Source organism: Zalophus californianus, chromosome 11 (assembly GCF_009762305.2).
Source record: "Zalophus californianus isolate mZalCal1 chromosome 11, mZalCal1.pri.v2, whole genome shotgun sequence".
NCBI lineage: Eukaryota > Metazoa > Chordata > Mammalia > Carnivora > Otariidae > Zalophus > Zalophus californianus.
Window position 1 is genome coordinate 38,287,859 of NC_045605.1, and position 24,578 is coordinate 38,312,436.

Consider the following 24,578-nt stretch of genomic DNA (forward strand, 5'->3'; position numbering starts at 1 on the left):
TTTAGATTTTTCAGCTATATTTTAAGACTTTAGTAGGTAATTGGGGTTTCCTAGGTAATTGTCAGCTTGCCATAGGATGTGATAAATGGTCTTAGCATACTATTTAGGACTTGTAATGGAATTTGAGACTTTCCCGAGCTATAACTCCCAACCGTGTAGAATCATTTAGCTCAGAACATGAATCCTAGTACCATGTTTAAATTATTTAACAGACAAAAGCGTTAGTCCTTCCAAGAGGCTTTAAAACCTCTTTGGAAGCTCTTTTCAAACCACATTGAAAAGCTCTTAAGTATTTTCTTTAACTGTAAGTTCACATTTAAATAAAAGGCCAAACGGTAAATATTTTGGGCTTTGCAGGCCATATGTGGTCTTTGTCACATATTCTTCTCTGTGTATGTGGTTGGGTTTTTTTTTTTTTTTTAATCCTTTAAAAATGTAAAATCTATTCTTGGTCTGACTCATAGTCTGTAGTTTACCCAGCCTCTGGTCTCCTGTGTTCTACCTGAATTAGAGGCAGGATTGATACCCTCTTTCAAACTGTAATACCAAGCACTATCAACAAAGCGAAAAGGCATCCCATAGGATGGGAGAAGATATTTGCAAATCATGTATTTGGTAAGTGATTAATATTCAGAACGTACCAAAGAATTCCTAAAACTCAGTCACAGTAAAAAGTAGATGAAGGACTTGAATAGACATTTCTACAAAGATAAACAGGTGACCAATAAGCACATGAGAAGATGCTCAACATCTAGTGAAATGCAACTCTAAACCACAAAGCCACTTCACATTTATTAAGATGGCTATTACAAAAGAGAAAATAGTGTTGCCATGAGTAAGGAGAAATTGCAAGCCTTGTGCATTGCTGGTGGGAATATAAAAGCTTCTGTGGAAAATAGTATGATTTCTCAAAAAATTAAAAATAGAATTATGTGACCTAGCAGTTGCACTTCTAGGTATTTACCCCAAGGAATTGAGAGGAAGGACTCAGATATTTGTACACCCATGCTTATAGCATTCACAGTAGCCAAAAGGTGGTAGCAATTCAAACGGCCGTCAAAAGGTGTACAGATGAACAGAATGCGGTGTGTGTGTGTGTGTGTGTGTGTGTGTGTGTGTGTGTGTGTGTGTGTGTGTGAGAGAGAGAGAGATGATGGACTTTTGCTTAGCCTTAAAAGGAGTGAAGTCCCAGTAATGCTACAATATGGATGAACCTTGACAACATTATACTATGCGAAGTAAGACAGCTGAAAGGATGCGTATTACATGATTCCACTTAAATGAGATCCCTAGAGTAGTCAAATTCATACGGACAGGAAGTAGAATAGTGGTAATGAGGGGAAGGGTGTGGTTAGGGAATGGGGAGTTATTTTTTAACAGGTATGGAGTGTCAGTTTGAAATGAGAAAGGTCTGGAGGTGGATGATGGTGATGTTGTACAACAGTATGAATGTGTTTTTAATGCCACTGAATTGTACACTTAAAAATGGTTAAGATGTTCTGTTTAATGGTATATATATTTTGTCACAATTTAAAAAAAAAAAAAAGGTGTACTACCAGGAGAGGTTTTCGAATCTCACAGAAAAGCTTATGGAAACATTGTCCAACCAGTGGCCCTGGCCCTGCACTTAGGGTGGCTGTGGACCTACACTCCTGAAGCCAGTTAGAATTCCAGTGCTAATTCTTAGAAGTGACATACTTCATATATATCTGTACACTCCAGAGCCTGTCGCACAGAAAAGTGGAGTTAAAATATTTGAGTGTAATGTTAAATGATAAAATGAAGGTATGGTATTTAGATAAAGGGAAGGTATAAAATTTGGAAATGATGGTGGGTAATTCATTCCAAGAAAGAATCATAAAAGGGCACATGCATCTTAAATTTTTGCTAGATAACTGCCATATCATTCCAGAGATGTGACACCAGTTTGTGTTCTAACCTGTATTTGGGAGTGCTTATTTCTCCACATCCTTGTCATCCTGATGTGTTATGACATCTTGATCTTTACAAATCCAAGGGGTGAGGAAATTGTTTCTTACTATTGTTTTTAACCCGTACTACTTTTGTTACTAGTGACTCAGCGATTTTTATGTTTATAAACCATTTGTATTTACGTGAAACACCTGGTCATGTTCTTTGCCCAGAAGTTTTTGTTTGATTTGGTTTTTGTGCCTAGGACATTGGTCTATCTGTAAGAGCACTCACAGGAAAATGTGCACACACACTATGTGTGTGGGGCGGTAGCATATTTTAGGGTATTTTTTGTGCAAAAGAAGGGTTTTGGGGTTTGTTCAAATCCAGAATGGGTGATGAACTAAGTGCCTTTTTGACATTTGTGGAGTTAAACGTGTGGGATTTTTCCTCCGTTTTATTAATTCGGTGAATTATATTAAAACATGTTCTATTTATTGCCCCATCCTGTTACCACTTTGTGAACCTTCTGGTAATGGGTATCCTGGTTTTTCCATATGTTCCTGGATTCTCTTTGTTCGCTTTTATATTCATAAGTGAGATCCTGTAATCTTTTTGTGCATGCAGTCCTTTATCAGTTTTTCAGTACCATGTTATGCTGGCTTTGTACAAAGAAATTGGAAGCTTGCTTTCTTTATGCTCTGGTACTATGGAAAGAGCAGTGGAATTATCTGTTCTTTGAAGATTTGATAGAGTACCTGTGAAACTTTGTGGTTGTGGTTCCTTCTCCAGGGGTGTTGTTCCTTTAACAAATTTCTCCCATTATTCTTTGATATTATTATTATTAGTCTGTTGAGACTATGTGTCTCTTTGGATCCGTTTAGGTCATTTATTTTCCAAATTACTTAGAATTGAAGAGTATTTTGTCAAAATTCTTTTAATTTCTCCTCAATCTTTTTTCTCTCCCTTCTGATTTTTAATGATGTATATTTGTTTTTTCTTCCTTCTTATTAAGTTAGTGATTTTTATCAATGTGGCTTCGTCCCAGAGGATCAGTTCTTAAATTTACTAATTTGAATGGATTTTTGCTTAAAATTTGTTTCTTTATGATTGTATCTTTATTGATTTCTCACAATTCCTTTTGGATGGGCTTTACTTGTCCTAACTTATGGAATATCAAATCTACTTATTTCATTCATTCTTTTTTAACAGGCTGTAGGCTTTCTTTATAAACACTGCTTTGTTTTGTATATTCCAGTATACAATATTTTTATTATTTTCTAGATTTCTGCAATTTTAGTTTTGTGGGTTGGAGGCAGGTGTTTTTTTAACTGTCATTAATTTCTAATTTTATTCATGGCAATTAGACTGTATAATACCCTTTACTATTTAGAATTAATTGATATTTTTCTTAGCACCCCATGATGTATTAGTTAAACATTTCATGAGGTCTTGAAAAGTATATATTTATTTTCAGAGTATAGAGCTCAACACAACATCAATTAGATCTGTCTTATTAATTATGTAATTTAAGTCTCCTTTTTCCCCTTCAGTGTACTTTTTAAAAAGTACAGCTGGTTCTTGTTATTTCTTTATGTTCTATGTCACTGCAAACACTAACCTAGTGAATACTGAACTGTATTGCTCCTAGGGGATATAACAGGATTGGGTTCCTGCCAACTACTGGTTACAGCATTTTTATCCCCTGAGCAGTACATAACCTTTTTCATGTGTGTTTCTGTTTTAATGTATATTGAGTTATTAACAATGAACTTAGAGCCAGCAACCCTATAATCATGCCTGAATGAAGCTTATCTCACACACCTATTTCATCTGTAAGGCATATCACAGCCTTCTTGCACTTGGGAGTACTGGACAGCACTTCAGCTACACTGAATCACCGACTAAACACAAAAAAATGTGAAAAACGTGGCACTAAATATGCCACAGAAAGGACACTTGTTTAAAGTGTGAGAGCTGAAACAGAAAGGCTTGAGTGTTCCATTCTTCGTCTTCATCTGGGAATGTGTGTGTCGAGAGACTCAGAATTTTTGGGTGCCCGGGTGGCTCAGATGGTTAAGCATCTGCCTTCGGCTCAGGTCATGATCCCAGAGTCCTGGGATCAAGTCCTGCATCAGGCTCCCTGCTTAGCGGGGAGCCTGCTTCTCCCTCTCCCGCTCCCCCGCTTGTGCTCTCGCTCTCTCTCTCTCTCTCTCTCTCTGTGTCAAATAAATAAGTAAAATCTTAAAAAAAAAAAAAAAGAGAGAGAGACTCGGAATTTTTACCACTCTGCACTGGTCCGTAGATGACTGCAAAAGTATCAGGAATATTGTTCTGGGGTTTACAGATAAATTTTGGCGAGTAGGTGATTTGCAAATATAGAATCTGGGAATAATGAGGATTGACCATACTTCATCTGGGACAAGAAAAATGAGTTGAAATCTTTCTCCACAATTTTTTCTTTGTATTTTTTTTTTTTAAAGATTTTATTGTCAGAGAGAGAGCACGCGCGCGAGAGAGCACAAGCAGGGGGAGTGGCAGGCCGAGGGAGAAGTAGGCTCCCTGCTGGGCAAGGAGCCCGTTGTGGGACTCCATCCCAGGACCCCTGGGATCATGACCTGAGCTGAAGCCAGACGCTTAACCGACTGAGCCACCCTTTTTCTTTTTATTTTTTGTTATGTTCCCTGAAGTTTTTTTCTTTTTACATGGTAATGCCGTGCTGAGCCCTTCATGCTGGGATTTTGATGTTATTTCCTTTAAGCTGAGATCATCATCATACAGCTAGATTATCTCCCACCTCCCACTTCACTCCTACTTCTACCCTATGTGCTTTGTTCTCATCTCATTTAGTCCTGCCTCTCTTTACTTCATGATACCAAGAGAGCTCAGAAATGCTTTCTACCCACCTATTCTTAGACCTGGAATTTTTTATTCCAAGCAAGAAACTATAGTCATGGTCTCTTTGGATATATAGATCAATTTTAGAGAGCTCTCTACTGCCTAAGACTCTTCTGTACCTTGTTCCTTAGGTCAGATCTTCATTATATCCATTAACCCTTCAGAACTTTTGTGTTTAGAAGTTGGAGCTATTTTCTAATTTTATTGAGAATGTATTATGTTCATTTCTGTTCTCCTTACTACAGTTAGATTGGTTTAAGGGAAGAGCTCAGGGCAACATTGCTTTTATTTTATTTTTAATCAAAAAATCTGTATTCATTTCAGAGTTAAAATATTTCATTAAGTCTCAAACTTGTCTTTTCTCGGCAGTTTCTTACCAGACTAAAGTTTGTGGCATATTCTTGGTCCTAAGCTTTTTATTCTTTCCCAGGCCTTCAATTGTTATATAATACTTAATTCTTTTTATCTTTTTTTTTTTTTTTAAGATTTTGTGTAGTTATTTATTTGAGAGCACAAGGTGGGGGAGGAGCAGAAAGACAGGGACAAACAGACTCTAGACGAAGCGCGGAGCCTGATGCAGGGCTTGATTTCACGACCCTGAGATCTCAACCTGAGCCGAAATCAAGAGTCGGACCCTTAACCAACTGAGCTATCCAGGCGCCCCTCTTTTTATCTTTTTATTCTTAATTCTACTTAATTTTTTTAAGAGATGATTGCTCATAATTTTCTGATTAGAGTAATATTTTAGAAAAACTATATTGTAGAAAATTTATCCTATTTGTGAATAAAGAAGAAAAGAGCACCCTAAAATTTCATCACCCACAGATAACACACATTTTTTGTAAGCATTTTTCTTGTCACGTATTAAGAGCCCATTGTACAGAGTAGCTCAAATGATGACAGTCTCTTACAAATGGTGATATTGAATTAGGGGCGATTGCCAATATTCCTACCAGTTCTAAAAGTCTTGATTCTGTGGAATTCTATCGTTCTCAGCACAGCTTTTCAAAAGGTCTCATTTTACAGGTAGTATGGCGGATTGATCTGACAAATCATAGGAATTGAATTTGACAGATAGGGGAGGGGAGTTGTCCTGCTTGGCATTTTTATAGCATGATTAGTGAAAAATAATAGTGTAGACAGTTTGGCAATAGTGCATGTTACCTGAATGACCAGATCAGTGACTTAGGATGCTGCATTACCTACTAATGTGTATTTTCTCCTCTTTCCCTCTCAGGCTATGACAAGGGCCAGAGCCCTCAGATCTCAGTCTGAGGACGCTGCTTCTGCCTTTAGTGCTGAGGACCTTATGAGTATAGATTTGGCAGAACAGATGGCTGAGGACTCTGAAGAGGACATCACAGCAGCAGCCGCCAGCAGAGGAGGAGGCCGAGCAAGAGGCCGCCGAGGAGGAAGAGGGCAGAACTCAGCCTGGAGAGGGGGGTCTCAGAGAGGCAGAGGTTAGCACTCAGTACCGGCTTGCACACACCTTCAGTCTTGGCAGCTGAACGGGACACACAGGATCGTATTCCTGTCGTCAGAATTAAGTGTGGCTGTCTTCTAAAATTTTGTGTTTGTATTGCATAAAGCCAGTCTTTAATATAGTTCTGACATGTATGTTGACTTAAATAGATTTTAATGGTCATATTTAAAACATAATGTTTTGGGGCGCCTGGGTGGCTCAGTCGGTTAAGCGGCTGCCTTCGGCTTGGGTCATGATCCTGGGGTCCTGGGATCGAGCCCCGCGTCAGGCTCCCTGCTCAGCATAGAGCCTGCTTCTCCCTCTCTGCCTGCCTCTCTGCTTACTTGTGCTCTCTATCTCTCTGTCAAATAAATAAAATAAAATCTTTAAAAAAAAAAAAATAAATAAAACATAATGTTTTAATGACTTTTTTTTTTTTTATTTATTATTTGACAGGGAGAGAGAGACAGCGAGAGAGGGAACACAAGCAGAGGGAGTGGGAGAGGGAGAAGCAGGCTTCCTGCGGAGCAGGGAGACCCATGGGGGGCTCGATCCCAGGACCCCGGGATCATGACCTGAGCTGAAGGCAGACGCTTAACAACTGAGCCACCGAGGCGCCCCTGTTTTAATGACTCTTAACAACATATGTTTTCTAAGAACTTCACTGTGTTCCTCACACAGTATCTTTTGGATACATTTAATGTTATATTTACTCTCACACCTATAAAATAATGGGCAGATATGAGCTGCTAAGGAAAATGGCTATCTAATGACCATTGGCAGGAGGAAGAAACTGCAGGTCATAAACATTATTTTTGTTACTGTCATAGGATACAAATGCCTTTATTTTTATAAAGTGGCTTCATAAAATTTGTTCAAAAAGAATACTACCCTAAAACAATTTGATTTCTTAAAGCAGTCATTAACATTAATTGCCATCATTGTATTTAACGTGGGACTATTGTCATTGAATAATCCAAATAATAGAAAATTGGTCATCCAGTGATTTCCTGATGCATTGTATGGCTTCGTTTCTAGGAATATTTTTAAATTGTTTTTATTAAGTATTTATCCATTGGAATTTTAAGCTGGTAAAATAGCACTTAAAAGTTAAAAAATTTTCAGGGAAAGAGATCCTCATCCTCTAGTGATAATTTATTTTCATTATCCTTAAGTTTACAAAATGTTTCCTTAAATTTTGATTGGAAGAGTATGAACCAAATGTGGTATAAGTATAGTTTTTGAAAAGTGATTAGACTATGTGTTTCTTGTTATATATGTCTTTTACTTTTTATACATAAACTGTTTTGATGTAACTTTATTTACATTTCATTTTGGCATTGTCTTAAAACCTTGGCTTCTGATATAATTGTATAGTGACTGCTCATTATTCTAACAATAGGCACTGGTCTAGAGACTTCTACTCGAAGCAGAAGTTCAAAGGCTACTATGTCAACACCTAGAAACATGTCTATTATAGATGGTGAGTATGGATTGCAAATGATTTTTCTAGCAGTTATTTATAAATTCCAACATAGGAAGACCTAGGAAATCCTCATTAGGAAACCTCATTGGTTTGTGTTGCCATTGTTGGGGGGGGGGGCGTCAAAAGGGTTATTAGCATTACAAGATAAATTATTCTTTAAAAGGTCTTTTCCATTCATCAGAGCTTTTGAAAAGAGTGAACCTTGAAAAGTATTTTTTATAATCCCTTACTTCTGGACAGATTTGATTATTTCCTATTTATAGAGAGACCCTGAAGACAGAAAAATGAGTCAGTTGGTCAGTATGTCAACAATGATCAAGAAAGTACCACTTCTTAATATAGTGTTTATTTACTTTCTTATGCTGCTTTTCTCCGGCTCTGTGGTTAGCACAAAAAAGTCTGTGATCTGTATTTAAGATAATATTCATAATAGCTAATGTCTATGAAAGAGTTACTGCATGCTTCTCAAAGCTCTGGGGTTAGATACTTACGTTATCCCTGTTTTACAGAAAAGGGATCTGAGGCTTTGAAAAGATAGGTGGTTTACCCATGGTCTCACAGCTAGTAAATTTTAGAACTTGGGTTAATCCCACATTCCCTAGACTCCAGAACCAGTGGTTAACCACTATAGGGTTGATCCTTGTACAGAATGGGTTTGAACTGCACAGGTCCACTTATAAGTGGGTTTTTTTCCAATAAATTACAGTACTGTAAATGTATTTTCCCTTCCATATGAAAAATATGATTTAACATTTTCTTTTCTCAAGCTTACTTTGTTGTAAGAATACAGCATATAAACAACATACAAAATAAGTATTAATCAGCTGTTTATGTTGTCAGTAAGGCTTCCAATAAATAATAGGCTATTAGTAGTTAAGTTTTCGGGGAGTTAGAAGTTACATGGGGATTTTTGGACTTTGCAAGGGTCCGGACCCCTCACCCCTGAATTCAAGGGTCAACTGTACTGCTAGTTCACAGAGCAAGATAAGATTAGAGACCTAGCTACTGGTTCTCAGTAGAGAGGTCTTTGCATTATACAGAATAACCTATCGAATTAATGTAAAGATAGAGTAAACTGCCCCAGAAGGAAGTGAATTGTGACACCATCAGAGGAAGTCTTGGACATTTATTGGATGGCAGCTGACATTGGAGGAAGGAAACAAACATCAAATCCAGTAAATGACTCTTATTTGTTGTTGTTGTTTTAGTGTTCATCAGTTTATCAGTTGCGTAAATCCAGTAAATGACTCTTAAAGAAACTTTTTAAAAAAATTTTTTTAATAATTAATTTTTAAACAATATTTATTTGAGAGAGAGAGAGATCACAAGCAGGGGGAGTGGCAGAGAGAGAAGCAGGCTTCCTGCCAAGCAGGGAGCTCGATGTGAGGCTCGATCCCAGAACCCTGGGATCATGACCTGAGCCAAAGGTAGACACTTAACTGACTAAGCCACCCAGGCGCCCCTTAAAGAAACTTCTTATCAAGAGTTCTGGGGGCACCTGAGTGGCTCAGCCGGTTAAGTGTCTGGCTCTTGATCTCAGCTCAAGTCTTGATCTCTCGGGGTTGTGAGTTCAAGCCCCATGTTGGGCATGGAGCCTACTTGAAAAAATAATAATAATTTTTGAAAAGTTCTGTTGCTGTATTTTTACTCTGGTTATTTAGTACTTGAGGAGAGCCAGCTAAGGTTCTTATCTTGACTTCAAAAGCATGTTGTCTTTTAGGAAATGGCGTCCAAAAAGGTGCTCTTCCATTCTTGGCAGGAGTAAGATAAAAGCAGAGAAGGGGAAAAATAAGCACCATAGAAAGGATCTAGGCAGAGTTCAACATGGTAAAAATGCCTAGTGACTTTTAACAAGTCACTTAGACTCCTAAGTTTGTTTCCATAATAGACTCTACATAGTGGGTTGTTCTGGAGATGAGAGGCAGGGTCTGGCACGTAGTAGGCCTTTACAAAATGTTCGTTATAAGAAAAAGAAAAAACAGAGGGAGATAGAAAAGCAAAGTGCAAAAATATGTACACTTCCAGGTTAAGTCACCAGAAGTTGGTTAGCATGTGACACAAAGGCATACCCACCTTTACCTTAACCCAAACTACCTTTTTTCGTCCTGGCTTATCTATTTTATATGAAGCTTTCCTTGCCACAAATGGGCAGAATTAATCACTTAAAGTGAGTCTTTGGGCTTCCATTTTGTTGTTGAGAAGTGAGCTAATATTAGTTAAGCTTGCTTTTTTTTTTTTTTGAAGTAGTCTATTTTTCCTCCAGCTGGCTGTCTCTGATGTTCTGCAGTTTCAGTGATGAATTTAATATGAGATTCTTTTTTATTCTGCTTAGGATTTATTGGGCTTCATGAAACTGTGAATTGGTGTCTTTCATTGCTCCTAGAAAATCCTTTCCCTTGGGGCGCCTGGGTGGCTCAGTCGTTACGCGTCTGCCTTCGGCTCAGGTCATGATCCCAGGGTTCTGGGATTGAGCCCCGCATGGGGCTCCCTGCTCGGCGGGAAGCCTGCTTCTCCCTCTCCTGCTTCCCCTGCTTGTGTTCCCTCTCTTGCTGTCTGTCTCTGTCAAATAAATAAAATCTTTAAAAAAAAAAGAAAAGAAAAGAAAATCCTTTCCCTTTAGATAATACCTCTGTGCTCTTTTTCTCCTCCCTTCAGAGTCTTCAGTTATTTAAATGTAAGATTTACTCTGTCCTCCCGGGACTACTAATCTCTTGTATTTTCCCTTGTTTTATCTTCCTGTGTTATATTGATCTTCTGATTCACCCATCTGTTGTTTTTTTTTTTTTTTAAGTAAACTCTAACCCCAACATGTGGTTCAAACCTATGACCCCAAGATTAGACGTCGCTTTTCCTATGGACTGAGCCAAGCAGGCTCCCATGCCCATCTGTTCTTAAAAATGTCCTTTGAATTTTTTATTTTCATTGTTTTTGGTGGGGGTAGAAATTCCACTTAGGTCTTTTGAAATATACTGTGTGATTTTAAAAATTCCCTGCAGATGTTTTTAAGCCTCTCTGTAATTTTGTGTGTGCCTAGTAAGGGTATTTGTTCTTTTAGTCTTTGTCTAATGACCCAGTGTCTGACTGTCTTTGGCCTCTTTTTATTGTCCATTTCTGATTTCTGTTTCTGTTGGTTCTCATTTACGGTGACTTGTTTCCTTGCATGTTTCATTATCTGTTGTCCCTAAGAAATGATCAGCAGGAATAATTTGAGGTTAGGATTGAAGTTAAGTTGCCCCAGAGTTGATTCGTATTTGTTTCTCCAGGCTTCTAGGGGCGCCACAAGTGTTAGGCCACATTAAACTACATTTAAACTTGTGACTTGAGGTTCGACCAGCTGATAATGTACTTGCAAAATCCTGTTTATATCTGCTTCTCTCCTTAACCACTGGGGTCCCAGCTTAAGGTAGGGAGGAAATGCATCAGGCCCCCTACCTTGAGCAGGCCTTGACCTGTGGTAGCTCTTTCCCTCTCTCTACAGAACTGTCAAAACCAGTGTGAACATTTGTTCAGATAACAGGTCCCCAGGGAAAAGGATTCTGCTTGCCTCTCTCAGTTTGAGCTTTTCTTCTGTTTTGGCCTATTAATTCTTTATGTGATCAGCAACTCAGTGCCGCTAGAATTTTTTTTTATATGTTTGATGAAGCAATTTGGGTTGCTTTGAGCAGCAGTGTTTACCTGAAAACCTAGACCACAGTAAACAAATACAGAGGTTTTTATCTTTATTTTCTTTCTTTAAAACTCACATGTGGCTGCCTCCTTTGCATCTAGAACTTTTTATCTCATAGGGTTTTTTGTGAGCATTTTTTTTTTTCCACTTTCTGCCCTCAGCTCCTTTCAGAACTGCTATGCCTGTGAGGCTTTTCACAGACATTGTTTCATGAGTCCTCTTCTGTTACCCATTGAGAATGTGGAATAAAGCTTCTGTTTGTATAGAGAAGACAAGAGAGCAGTTACAGTGCTTTAAAATGTTCGCAAATAACCCTTTTTTTTACAAGTAATATTCATTTGTAAAAAGTGAGCCAAATTAATATGAAATTTAGGATTTCCTGAATTCTGTGTAGGAAAAAATCTAATTGTGGCGCCTTTTGTAGCAGATGGTGTGGTTAAGACCTGGGCTTTGGAATCAGACCCGTATGGCCCGCCAGCTCTTCACTGGCTGGTTTCACGCCCTCACACTGCAGGCACCAGCAGAACAAGGGTGGAGTCATTCTTTTTCATCATTTCATCAGGGTGTCCGTAGTGCCTGGCTGTAGTAGATGCTTATTAAATACTTGAGAATGGCTGAATAAAAGTTACTTAGAGATTGGATAGCATAAAGGTTAAAAGCGTGGTTCTAAAGTCAGCCATTGGGCGCCTGGGTGGCTCAGTTGGTTAAGCGACTGCCTTCAGCTCAGGTCATGATCCTGGAGTCCCGGGATCAAGTCCCGCATCGGGCTCCCTGCTCGGCAGAGAGTCTGCTTCTCCCTTTGACCTTCCCCCCTCTCATGCTCTCTCTCTCTCATTCTCGCTCTCAAATAAATAAATAAATAAATGAAATCTTAAAAAAAAAAAATAAAGTCAGCCATTGGTTTGAATTCTGACTCCTTGATTTACTAGTTCTTTGTCCTTTTGGGCTTTCCATCTTCAGTGTCCTCATCTGTAAGTGGGCTGACGATTGCATTTATCTCATTGGGTTATTTTGAGGATTGATGAGACGATACATGTGGACTATTTGGCATAGTATATACACATATTAAGCCCCCAGTAAGTGTAAACTGTTTCTATTCTATAACCTTCAGATCCTTAGCTATAAAATTGGCAGTGTAGTACTGACTCCACAGAGTAGTTACAAGTATCATTGAACTTATGGGTATACATTACTTAGCACAGGATTTAGTAAGAATCCAAAAAAATGATTGCTGCTATTAGTGGCAGTGTTTAAGATAAACTTAAGAAAATGGATGTTTTATAAATATTTGTCTAAATTTGTCTTTTATGTAAATTCATTTGGTCAAATGGTTTACAACTGAACTATCTCTAACATTGGGGCTTTTTTGAAAAGTGAAATAGACTTTTTAACAGATACATGAAAAACATTTTTATTAGGTTAGATTTGGTGTTAAGTCTTTGACAAAATAACCATGGGTTATTATAAATAACTATAGCTACTGTAACGTTGGGACAAAAGCACCTTTAAAACTGAAACTTCCAAAACCCCTATTGGAAATGGAAATATGAAGAGAGCTATAACGGTACAGTTCTACCATTATCAAGCCCTGTGGAGTGTAGAGATTTATTAAAGTACTGGAATTTTGTTGGAAACGATAGATATTACACTTGCAGCCAGCAGCAATTGTAAATAATAGTTGACAGCCCAAATTTTTCCCTTGAAGTTTGTCTGCAGAGGGTGGTGAGTAAGTGAATAGTCCCTCTGAAGGCTCTGTGATTGTGTGTGGTTTACCATCATGGCGGCCACTGCCACATCTACGGCTACTGCTGCTAGCTACATTATTTGAATACCTGCTACTTCCTAGGCACTTGGCAGAATTATTTCCATTAACCACCTCTTTTTATCTTTTCAGCGATTTTCTGCATGAATTATTAACACTATTTTGTGATGTAGGAAAGACGTTAGGGTCCGAAGCCGATGGCCAAGAAAGAATTCTTGAGACGTCTTTGATGCAAAAAGATGGTTTTATTAAAGCACAGGAACAGGACCCGTGGGCAGAAAGAGCTGCACGGGGGGGTCATGAGGAGCGGCCCGTTATATACTTTCAAGTTGGGAGGGGGTTGAGGCTAGTGTAAGCCTCCCAGGTATTTTGGAAACAAGGTTTCCAGGATCCTGAGGGGGCTAGCTATTGTTAGGAAAAGTCATTTATTACTGTTTAGTAAAAAGTCCATCATGAGACCCTTCAGATGTATATCGGTGGTTCATATACTTAGGGGATGATTGCCAACATGTATCTTGGGGGTTAGAGATAAAGGAAGTTTTCACAGGAATTTTTTTTATATGTTAAAGTGGACTTACAGGATCCTGGGGTTGGGCTAAGATTGCCCTTTGCCCTTAGCAAAGTATCAACTTCAAGGCAGTTGAGTCCCTAGAGGAATGTCACTCTGCCTGTTTCAAGGACTTGTCAGTGGGCTGTAGGTAGTAAGGAAACTTAATAATTTTTCTTTTGCCTTTGTTTCCCACATCATTTTATAGGTAGGGAAATTGAGACTTAACGAAGCCAAGGAGCTTGGCTCTGGTCACCCAGCTAATCAGTCAAAATGAGTTTAACTCTACAACCACCATACTGTATTGCCTTCCTGACAGACCTCAGTGCTTGTTTTTCTGATAAAGTTAATTTCTCTCACTGACATTTGTTGGGGATAAAAAGAAAGGAGGGTTTGGTTTGTTTTTGTTTGTTTTAGGAGGGCTCTTCAGGATGTGAGAGTTTGAGGAGTCAATTAGTGAATAATTATTGGGCATATTCTTTAAGAGTCATGATGGCTGATTTTTTTATTCAGTTGCCCTGTTTAGCCTTTTGAGTAGAGTTAGGATGTGAGGCCCTAGTAATTGAGTAGAGTGGATAAGAACTTTGCTTCTGCCCTTAATCTCTCCTCTCAGACATCACAAGACTGGGGATAGACCTGGAATAGGAAAAATGAACAAATCATAGATTTAGGCTAGATAGAACAATTCCTTAGTTTCCAGACTACAAGAATTTTGGACTTTGTGGGTTTCTTTGAGCTTTTGACTTTTTCAAGGCCTCTGTCTTTTTTTCCTCCTCTTGCCCTGTTCAGTTTGGGGGTTGTCTTGGGGGAAAGCATTGTTTTATATTAAGAAACTGGTAAGGCTTAAGAGAAAATAAAACTCTTAATTGGCAGTTTGAAATTTATTCTAGGTTTTAAATATTCTATGCCGAATTCAGTATGGGGGGGAGTGGGGAGTTACCTCACCCCACTAAGCAATTCTTGGACATCAGCTGGGTTTCCTACAATTCGACTCAATTCTGACACTGTCTATCCAGAGGTAGCATTAGATTCCACAGGGTTAAGGGCTGAGTTCCACAAGATTGCCTCCTTCCACTTCAGAGGCTCATCACAAATCTAGTTGTGCTTCTGACTGACTGGCTATCAATCAGTTTCCCCTAATTCCCTCTTCGGGTTTAATTAATTTCCTGGGGCGGCTCACAGAACTCAGGAAACTAGTTTATTCACTAAATTTATTGGTTTATTACAAAGGATACAAATCAGCAGCCAGTGAAGAGATACAAAAGCTAGGTCGCAGACAAAGAAATTGTATCCTCAGAGAGTTTGGGGGCCAGCACCCTGGCGTATGGAAGCAGTCTGGTTCACCACCTCTAAGCTCACCAAACCCTTCCTTTGGGTTTCTGTGCAGCTTCATTACCATTAATTGATTGAATCTTTGGCTATTGGCGATTGATTCAACCTCCTGTCTCCATGGAAATCATGGGATGAGACAGTTCCAACCTTCATTTCCGGATTTCCTGGTTGGTTCCTCTGGCAACCAGCCCCCAGTTTTAGGTTTGGTCCAAAAGTCACTCCATTAACCTAAGAAAAGTCACTTTCCTGGCTCTTAGTACTTAGGAATTTCCTGGGGTTTTAGGAGCTCTGCCAGAAATGGGGACCAAGACCAAACACATATTTCTTATTATAAGATCACAGTATCATTGTTTTAACATGGGAAAAAATAAAGGGTTAGCTAAACTTCATGTTTCTAAGTTTTTTTTGTTTTGTTTTATTTTAAGATTTTATTTATTTATTTGACAGAGACACAGCGAGAGAGGGAACACAAGCAGGGGGAGAGGGAGAGGCAGAAGCAAGCCTCTTGCCGAGCGGGGAGCCCGATGCGGGGCTTGATCCCAGGATCCTGGGATCATGACCTGAGCCAAAGACAGATGCTTAACCGCTGAGCCACCCAGGCGCCCCTGTTTCTAAGTTTTTAAAGCTAAAATGTAAGGATTTAAAAGAAGTGTTATCATAGCATAAAAGATACACTGTTTTCTAGGATTCCCCCTGGACTCTTCCTTTGATATGGCTAACAAAGTAGAGGAGAATAAGAAAGCTCTTCCTGGAACCACAGGGTTCCTAATATAGCCACAGGGAATGGTACTTCCAACTGTAAGGGAAAGAAGAATATATTTGGAGTTTAATCCATTAGATGGTCAGATTTTATCCTTCATGTAGTTTGTATAAAATATTTTTAGTGTAGGTGTATTTATGAGTGTTACCTGTTATTATATTTGAATAAGCCAGGAAATCAGGAGACTGGCAGCTGGGCATTGATTTATTTGAACATATATTTCCACCTCCCTTTAGATGTTAAAAAATATAAATGTTTTATAATTGGCCATCATGGATTTTTGCAGATAGAGCTTACAAGATCTTTAGCTAACAATATGTACAAATTTTTCTGTTATTTTAAGAATAACATAATGGATGTTTATTCTTTCACATTATAGCCTTTAAATCTGCAAGACAGCAGCCGCCCCGAAATGTTGCTGCTAAGAATAATTCAGAGGTAAGATAAAAAGTTTTATAGTTGTGTGTTAATAATTTCTATTCCCTGCATTATGAATTGTCAATTCTTTAATCTACAAAGTAAATAAAAGAAGGAAAAAGTGGGAAGCATTAAAGCTGGAGAGAATTTTATGGATTATCCAGACTGAGGGCTTCTAGGATTTTTGTTTTCTTTAAATACTGTATCTCATGATTAGAAATCCATAAATGAATGTTTACAGTAATATTTTCAAGGATAACAATGTTAAGCCAAAAAGGTCCATGCATGGAATATTAATATTGAAGATTGGAGTTCAGTACGTATAGAAGTCTTACTTAAATCTGGTTTCCTTTTGTTACTTACCCTCTCATAATACTGTGGCTTGTTCGCTGATGGCTGGAGCTAGACTCAAGACAAACTAAGCAGCCAGAATGTAAGGACCTCTGTCTTAAGCTCTAGATTCAACATAGGCCCTCTGTACTTCCTTTGGATTCCAAGATTTTATATGGGCTTGGTGCTCGTATTATCTTACTTTCAAGACCCACATGTCTTTACGCCTAAGGCAGTGCTCTTGATTCTGTGTCAGGGTTTCTCAGTAGCAGCACTGTTGACCAGATAAGTCTTGGTTGTCAGTAGCAGCACTGTTGACCAGGTAAGTCTTGGACCAGGTAAGTCTTACTGGGAGGGACTGTTGTCTGCATTGTAGGGTTTTAGCAATATCTTATCCCCTACCCTCTAAATGCCAGTAGCAATCCCCCTAATTATGACAATCAGAAATGTCTCCAGACATGTCCATAAGTTTCCAGAATAGTAGTTATTATCACCTCCAGTTGAGAATCCGTGTTCTGTATCAGACCTGCCCCACCAGCGTTTTTTCCAATTTCATACTTCGTCTCTTGAATATGTGACACAATTGACCCTTTTCCAGGAAACTTCTCTGCTCTGATTCTCATTTTGTCCTTTTATCTCCCTTAACTTCATCTCCCCCCACTTCCTGTTGTTGCTGGTATGTGGGTGCCAGTGCTAATAACTTTTATCCTGAGCTCCATTTTATTATTTGCATTCAACTATTACCTGCTGTCACTTGCAGATCATCTAAAAGCAAAATTAGCACATCTACAAGGTAGTGTCTTTTCTAGATTTTTCTCTTGTAAGGCAGGAACATGAGTTCAAAAGGAACAAGTTGTGCTAAACTAGCTTTTTTTTTTTTCATTCTTTGATTGTGGTTACACAGTGGTAGATTGGAGGAGTGTTGAATACATTTGATTCTTTCAAGGTACATAAGACGGTCTTCTGATAGTTTTATGACAAAATGCAGAAATAATAGCTGGGTTCATAGTTTCTTGGACAACTACATTTAACAATTTTTTATTAGTAGTTCAATGTCAGCCTGGAGGGGGAGATCTCAGGTGCTGTTTTTTTCACTCTTTTGTCCTTGGCTTCATTCGCTAGTTGAAGACATAGCAAATGTGTGTATTAAGTGTCCAGATAACACAAAACGTAGAGAGATAAGTAGTATTTTGGATGATAGAACCAAGAATAACAAATATCTCAGGGCTCCTGGGTGGCTCATTTGGTTAAGCATCTGCCTTAGGCTCAGGTCATGATCCCAGGCTCTCTGCTCATTGGGGAGCGTGCTTCTCCCTTTGCCTGCTACTCCCCCCTGCTGTGCTCTCTCTCTCTGACAAATAAATAAATAAAATCTTAAAAAAAAAAAAAGAATCACAAATATCTCTACTGGGACCTAAAACTAACAAATGATATTTAACGGGGATAAATATAATAGAAAGATAGATATCCAGTACTTCCCACATGGTTTTATACCTAATTTTAAACTGGAAATGGAGCACTAATGGTCTGACTCCTTACTAAAACCCAAGAGGGCCACAGGCACTGTCTTCACATGATGTTGTGTGAGTCATTCACCCGTCTAACTGCATATTTCTCTAGGTACCCTGGCTGCCATGGTGTTCAGGAGAAAAGTGAGCTCAGACATGTATAGAATACCCTTTGTGATTGAAGAGTGACATTGGAGGGAAGTCAGGCTAAGCTTCAGGTTTTGTTTTTTGTTTGTTTTTTAAGATTATACGTATTTATTTGAGACAGTATGCATGAGCAGAAGGGAGGGAGAGAGGGGCAGAGGGAGAAGGAGAAGCAGACTCCCCACTGAGCAGGGAGCCTGATGCAGTGGGACTCGGTCCCAGGATCCTGAGATCATGACCTGAGCCAAAGGCAGACGCTTAACCCACTGAACCACCCAGGTGCCTAAAGCTTCAGTTTTAACAATTGGTTTCTGCCCCCTTTTTTCTGACTTTTTTTTTTTATATTTGAAAATTTTTTTTTGAAATTCAACTATTTATTTTTATTCAGATAAATTCCATTCCCATAAAAACTCTTCCCTGTTTTGTTTTTCCCTTAGGTGATTGAGGTGGATAAGTCAGATATGGAAGAAGACATTTTTCCTACCACTTCAAAAACAGAACAGAGGTAGGTGCAGTGATTTTCTGCAAGAAGAAACATCTGAAAAAATTTAAAATTATCCAGAATTCTACCTATATGTTTTTCTGTGCCATAGAAGTTTAATAGATTTAGTTTCAACTGGTCAAGTAAATAGAGAAGTGAAAAATAGAGCAAGGGCTAGTTCATAGAGGTGATACAGCATTACTGCAGGTGTTTTTCAATGAAACTTAACCTGTAATTTATTTCCTTTTGCCTTTATTACTCAAGAATTTTCCTGATGGAGTTCTGTGTTCTCTCTAACAGAAAATAGTTTTGTATTTTTTTTAATATTTGATTTCAGCTTCTCTTCTTCATTATCACATTTTTACATACCGAGTTACACAGAGTGCTGTGCTGAACACTAAAGACAGGATCACATTGGCTTTTCCTGCCTTTGGAGCACTCATATGCTTTTTCCTGCCCCTTTTGGTTTTTGCCATTTTTGCTATTACTGTAAAGCTTGGCTTGATGCACTGTTAGCATTTCTGTGTTGGTATTTTAGGTGGACACTGCTTAACTGAAGCTCAGTTAATGAAAATTTCTACTTAAGAAAATAATCAAGAACTTGTTTTAACTCTGATTTTCTGTGTGAGCATTATGTAAGGTCTGATGGGGGACAGAATAAATGTTTTAACATGGTTACTGCCTTTAGGCAACATAAGTTATAGTAGAAAAGAGAGATGAACACATTTCAATCCATTAAAGGATGATGAGTCAGTACATAATTATGTGTGAAATTTTATGATACAGACTTGGTGTGAGTGCTCATAGGCGCTTAGAAAACAGAGCAAGAATTATGGGCTATGGAAGAAGAAAAAGGATTCTAGAGGGAGTAACATTTAGCTGAGGTTTTGAGATAGGAATCATCTGGAGCAGAGGGGTGGAGAAAGACAGCCAAGAGTAATGGCCTAAGCAGGAGCTGTTAGCAATAAGGGGGAGAATGAGAAAAAACCCTACCTCAGTGTTTCTCACCCTTGTTTTCATGATCTCAACCTTGTTTTCATTACCTAAGGATAAAAATTAAATTTGATTTAAATTAATTAAAATAAGAGAAATTAAATGCTAAAGAATGAAATTTTGCTGGGTAGGATTGAGCTTGGGAAAGGCCAAAACCATTGTAGTATCTCAGATTTTTCACCTACTCCATCTCCTAGAACCAGTTTTTGTTCCTCGTGTGTGATAATGACCCCACTAAGAATATATGCTTTTTGTGAATTAAGGGTCTCTGTTAGGAAAAGGGTATGTGTAGTTACACAGCCACCTATTTGTTCAGTTACATGTTATGCTAGGAGCTGGGGGTAGAAATAATGGAAGAAATGTCTCCTTCCTTCGAGGAATTTCCACTTTAACAGTATGCTAATTACAAGGCACTAATAATCCAACAAGATAAATGTTTTACTCAAGTAATGAAATCTAAGGGAAGTGACACTGTCTTCTAGAATAGGTCACTGAAGACTTCACAAAGAAGGTAGCTAATGTTTGGGCTGATGATCAACAGGTGTGTAAGAATATTTAAAATAATTTGTCAGGGAGGAAGAATTTCTTCTGCCCTTCAAGATCTTTCTAGCTAGGCTAAGAACCAAATTGACATGAGACAGATTAAGAGGAGGAAATCAAAGTTAATTTCATCCATAGGGGGAATCCACACAAACATGGAAATTCCAAAGACGGACAAAATGAGGTATATATGTCCTTCTGAACTAAGGAGAAAGGGGGTAGGGGTCTTGGACATCGACTGGAAAGAAAGCAATTCACAGGAAGATAAAAGAGAGTAAATGCTTGGTAAACAAATGTTTGCTGGGCCACTCCGAATCAGGACAGAGAGGACTTTGATCAAACAGGCCTTGCTGGGTTCCTCCCTATCTACTATACCTAGTTCATACCATAATGTAGTTACCTATCTATGGTGATAGCTCTCTTCCTGGAACAGGTCCAGTATCTAAATCCTTTTTAGGCATTTGAGGGGAAGGTAAAGAACTTTTCCTGAATCTCCTGAGTTTTATTGCTTTTTAACTCAAAATAATCTTCATGCCAAAGTAACCCATGTTGGGGTGGCCTGCCATTGGCCCCTACAAAATTACCAGGGTGCAGCAATAAAGAGTAATGTCACAGGCCACAGACATCTGCTTTGAAAGGGAGATCAGGGAAGGCGTCTGAGGAGGTCACGTTTAAGCTGAAATCTTACTGAGAGACTTGACCTTACAAAAAGCAGAGGGAAAAGCACATATGGAGTCTCTCTCTCTCTTTTTTTTTAGTTTGTTTTTTCTTTTTAATTTAAATTCAGTTAATTAACATATAATGTATTATTGATTTCAGAGGTACAGGTCTGTGATTCATCAGTCGTAATGTAACACCCAGTGTTCATTACATCACATGCCCTCCCCAATGCCCATCGCCCAGTTCCCCCATCCCCCCACCCCCTTCCCCTCCAGCAACCCTCAGTTTGTTTCCTGTGATTAAGAGTCTCTTACGGTTTGTCTCCCTCTCTGATGTCATCTTGTTTTATTTTTTCTCTTCCCCTGTGATCCTTTGTTTTGTTTCTTAAATTCCACATGGGTGAGATCATATGATAATCATCTTTCTCTGATTGACTATTTCACTTAGCATAATATCCTCTAGTTCCATTCACGTCGTTGCAAATGGCAAGATTTCATTTTTTTTTTGATGGCCGTAGTATTCCATATACTACTCTCTATATAGGTGGTATACATATATACCACCTCTTCTTTGTCCATTCATCTGTCGATGGACATCTGGGCTCTTTCCATAGTTTGGCTAGTGTGGACATTGCTGCCATAAACATTGGGGTGCAGGTGCCCCTTCAGATCACTATATTTGTATCTTTGTAAATATATATATATTTGTAAATACCTAGTAGTGCAATTGCTGGGTTATAGGGTAGCTCTGTTTTTAATTTCTTGAGGAAACTCCATACTGTTTTCCAGAGTGGCTGCACACCAGTTTGCATTCCCAAGAGTGTAGGAGGGTTCCCCTTTCTCCACATCCTTGCCAACATATGTCATTTCCTGACGAGTTAATTTTAGCCATTCTGACCCGTGTGAGGTGGTATCTCATTGTGGTTTTGACTTGTATTTCCCTGATGCTGAGTGATGCTGAGCATTTTTTCATGTGTCTATTGGCTATTTGTATGTCTTCTTTGGAGAAATGTCTGTTCACGTCTTCTGCCCATTTCTTGACTGGATTTTTTGTTTTTTGGGGGGTTGAGTGATAAGTTCTTTATAGGTTTTGGATACTAGCCCTTTATCTCATAAGTCATTTACAAATATCGTCTCCCATTCTGTAGGTTGTCTTTTGGTTTTGTTGACTGTTTCCTTTGCTGTGCAAAAGCTTTTTATGCTGTTGAAGTCCCAATAGTTCATTTTTGCATTGGTTTCCCTTGCCTCTGGAGACAAGAAGTCTAGCAAGAAGTTGCTGCGGCCGAGGTCACAGAGGTTGCTGTCTCTGTTCTCCTCTAGTATTTTGATGGATTCCTGCCTCACATTGAGGTCTTTCATCCATTTTGAGTTTATTTTTCCGTATGGTGTAAGAAAGTGGTCCAGTTTCATTCTGCATGTGACTGTCCAATTTTCCCAACACCATTTGTCTTTTTTCCATTGGATATTCTTTCCTGCTTTATCGAAGATTACTTGACCATAGAGTTGAGGGTCCATTTCTGGGTTCTCTGTTCTGTTCCATTGAACTATGTGTCTGTTTTTGTGCCAGTACCAGACTGTCTTGATGATTACAGCTTTGTAGTAGAGCTTGAAGCCCAGAATTATGATACTACCAGTTTGGGTTTTCTTTTTCAACATTCCCCTGGCTATTTTGGGATCTTTTCTAGTTCCATACAAATTTTAGGATTATTTGTTTCCAGTTCTGTGGAAAAAAATTGATGGTATTTTGGTAGGGATTGTATTAAATGTATAGATTGCTCTGGGTCGCATAGATATTTTAACTATTTGTTCTTCCAATCCATGAGCATGGGATGTTTTTCCATTTATTTGGGTCTTCCTCAGTTTCTTTCATAAGTGTTCTGTAGTTTTCTGAGTACAGATCCTTTGCCTCTTGAAAAAGAAACAAGTTTACTGTAGTTTAGGAGCCAGTAACTAAAACATGGAAAAGAAGGGATTTGAGATACGAATAGGAAAGGCAGGAGTACATCATGAAGCAGGAAGAGTTGAGCAGGGTAAGGTATTTGGACTTTATTATAAATGCAGGGAAATCATGGAAGGATTTTGAGAGTAGTGGCACCATCTGATTTAAGTTTATAAAGGATCCCTGTGGTACAGGAGGCAGGGTAGAAGTAGGCTAACCTGAAAGGAGCGTGCTGTGGGTAGTCCCCAAAAGATGACAGAGGCTTGCACCAGAGCAGTAGCAGGGGAAAGGGAGAGAATAGGCGGTTTCGGGGTATATTGGGAGGTAGACATGGCAGAAGTCGGGGATGTATTGAATATTTGGAGTGAGGGAGAACGAGGTATCATGGTTGATTTCCAGGTTTCCTACTTGAACACTTGGTGCCATACACTGAGAAAGACATAAAAGAAGAGAAACAGATTTTTATAAAGGATGATAGGCAGATAATCAAAAGTTCTGCTTTAGACGTGGAAAGTTTGAAATGCCTGTGAAATTTATATGGGGGGGGTGGTTGTAGGCAATTGGATATATGAGTCCAGAGTTCATATAAAGAGGTTTGAATGACACCTAAATTTACTTCTCAACAACATATAACTGATACACGAATACTTAACTTGAATCATTGGAATGGACTGATCACCTTAAAAGAGAAGGTAGAGAGAAAAGAGGGCTTGTGTTCCAGTACCTGGGTTTTAACCTTTAGAATTTAGGAAAAGTAGAAGCAGTGAGAAAGACCCAGAAGAGTATAGAGTTACCAAAGCCAGTGCCTGCCTTGGTAAAACTGGGAGCGCAGAATACCAAGACAGGCTCAGATGCGAGTCAGATTGTGTTTTTGTGGTCCATAGTTGAGGATAATTGGGATAGAATTTCTCAGTCTTGAGTTACTGTCTTACACTTGAGTCCTATATTAATCAGGCCTCCTTTGGTTCTTTGGTCCAATAGAAACCTAACTCACATTTGCTTGGGGAAAAGAAGATTTATTGAAAGAATATCAGAATATGTCCATTGAAGGAAGAGAGTCCCTTTTGTACTTGTTGGGTCATTTTTGTCTTTGTGAGTAAAAACACACACAAACAAGAACAGGTGTAGCTTTCTGAGGTTTTTTTTCCCCCAGTTGTGCATCAGTAGTTGAGAGGAATATAGAACTTTAGCTTGCATGAGGTCCTTATTTTTCATTATTGGAACTAATGAAAATACTATTTTAGTATGTTTGACATATATTTTAAGGGTATTAAAGAAAAATATCTTGATTTTGTTACCATTTGGGGTTGTCTGCTTTTCAGTAGAATAAAATGTTGCTTTCTTACTTACTGGTGAGGTAATAAAAATAACTGAGTTGTTTATTCTTCTGAGCCTTTACATGTGAATTAGCTTGTGGGGTATTCACATGCACCCCAGGAGGGAGATGAAGCTGTAACTATGTTATCCTCATTTTTCCCCTGGAAGAAAGTGAGGCACTTGGAAGCAAGTAGGTGAAGTGACTTACCTACAGTGACCCAGCTAGTCACACATCCAGGCATTCTGCTCCAGACCTGTCTCTGCTGTTGCTTGTTAGCATAATAGATTCACCTCTCAAACCATTGTGCAGGCAATTTAGAATTGCATCATGCATCACCTGCATCATCATTTAAATGATGAAAGGCAATTTAGAAATTAACATTTTGGCAGCAGATCTGAAATCAGCCACCGTAGATTTGTAGTTT

At 38.7% G+C, this 24,578-nt stretch overlaps 1 protein-coding gene across 5 annotated transcripts in view; it reads left to right on the forward strand.

The window, feature by feature from the left end:
- MRE11 (MRE11 homolog, double strand break repair nuclease) overlaps positions 1–24,578 on the forward strand; it is a 78,493-nt gene that overhangs the window by 45,074 nt on the left and 8,841 nt on the right. For 4 of the 5 annotated variants that reach the window (XM_035722918.1, XM_035722916.1, XM_035722917.1 and 1 more), the window contains 4 exons: positions 6,047–6,269; positions 7,674–7,754; positions 16,205–16,263; positions 18,662–18,729. In XM_035722918.1, the coding sequence (XP_035578811.1) occupies positions 6,047–6,269; positions 7,674–7,754; positions 16,205–16,263; positions 18,662–18,729 (431 nt within the window). The remainder of the gene's footprint in view (positions 1–6,046; positions 6,270–7,673; positions 7,755–16,204; positions 16,264–18,661; positions 18,730–24,578) is intronic. The other variant, XM_035722919.1, reaches the window with a different exon arrangement.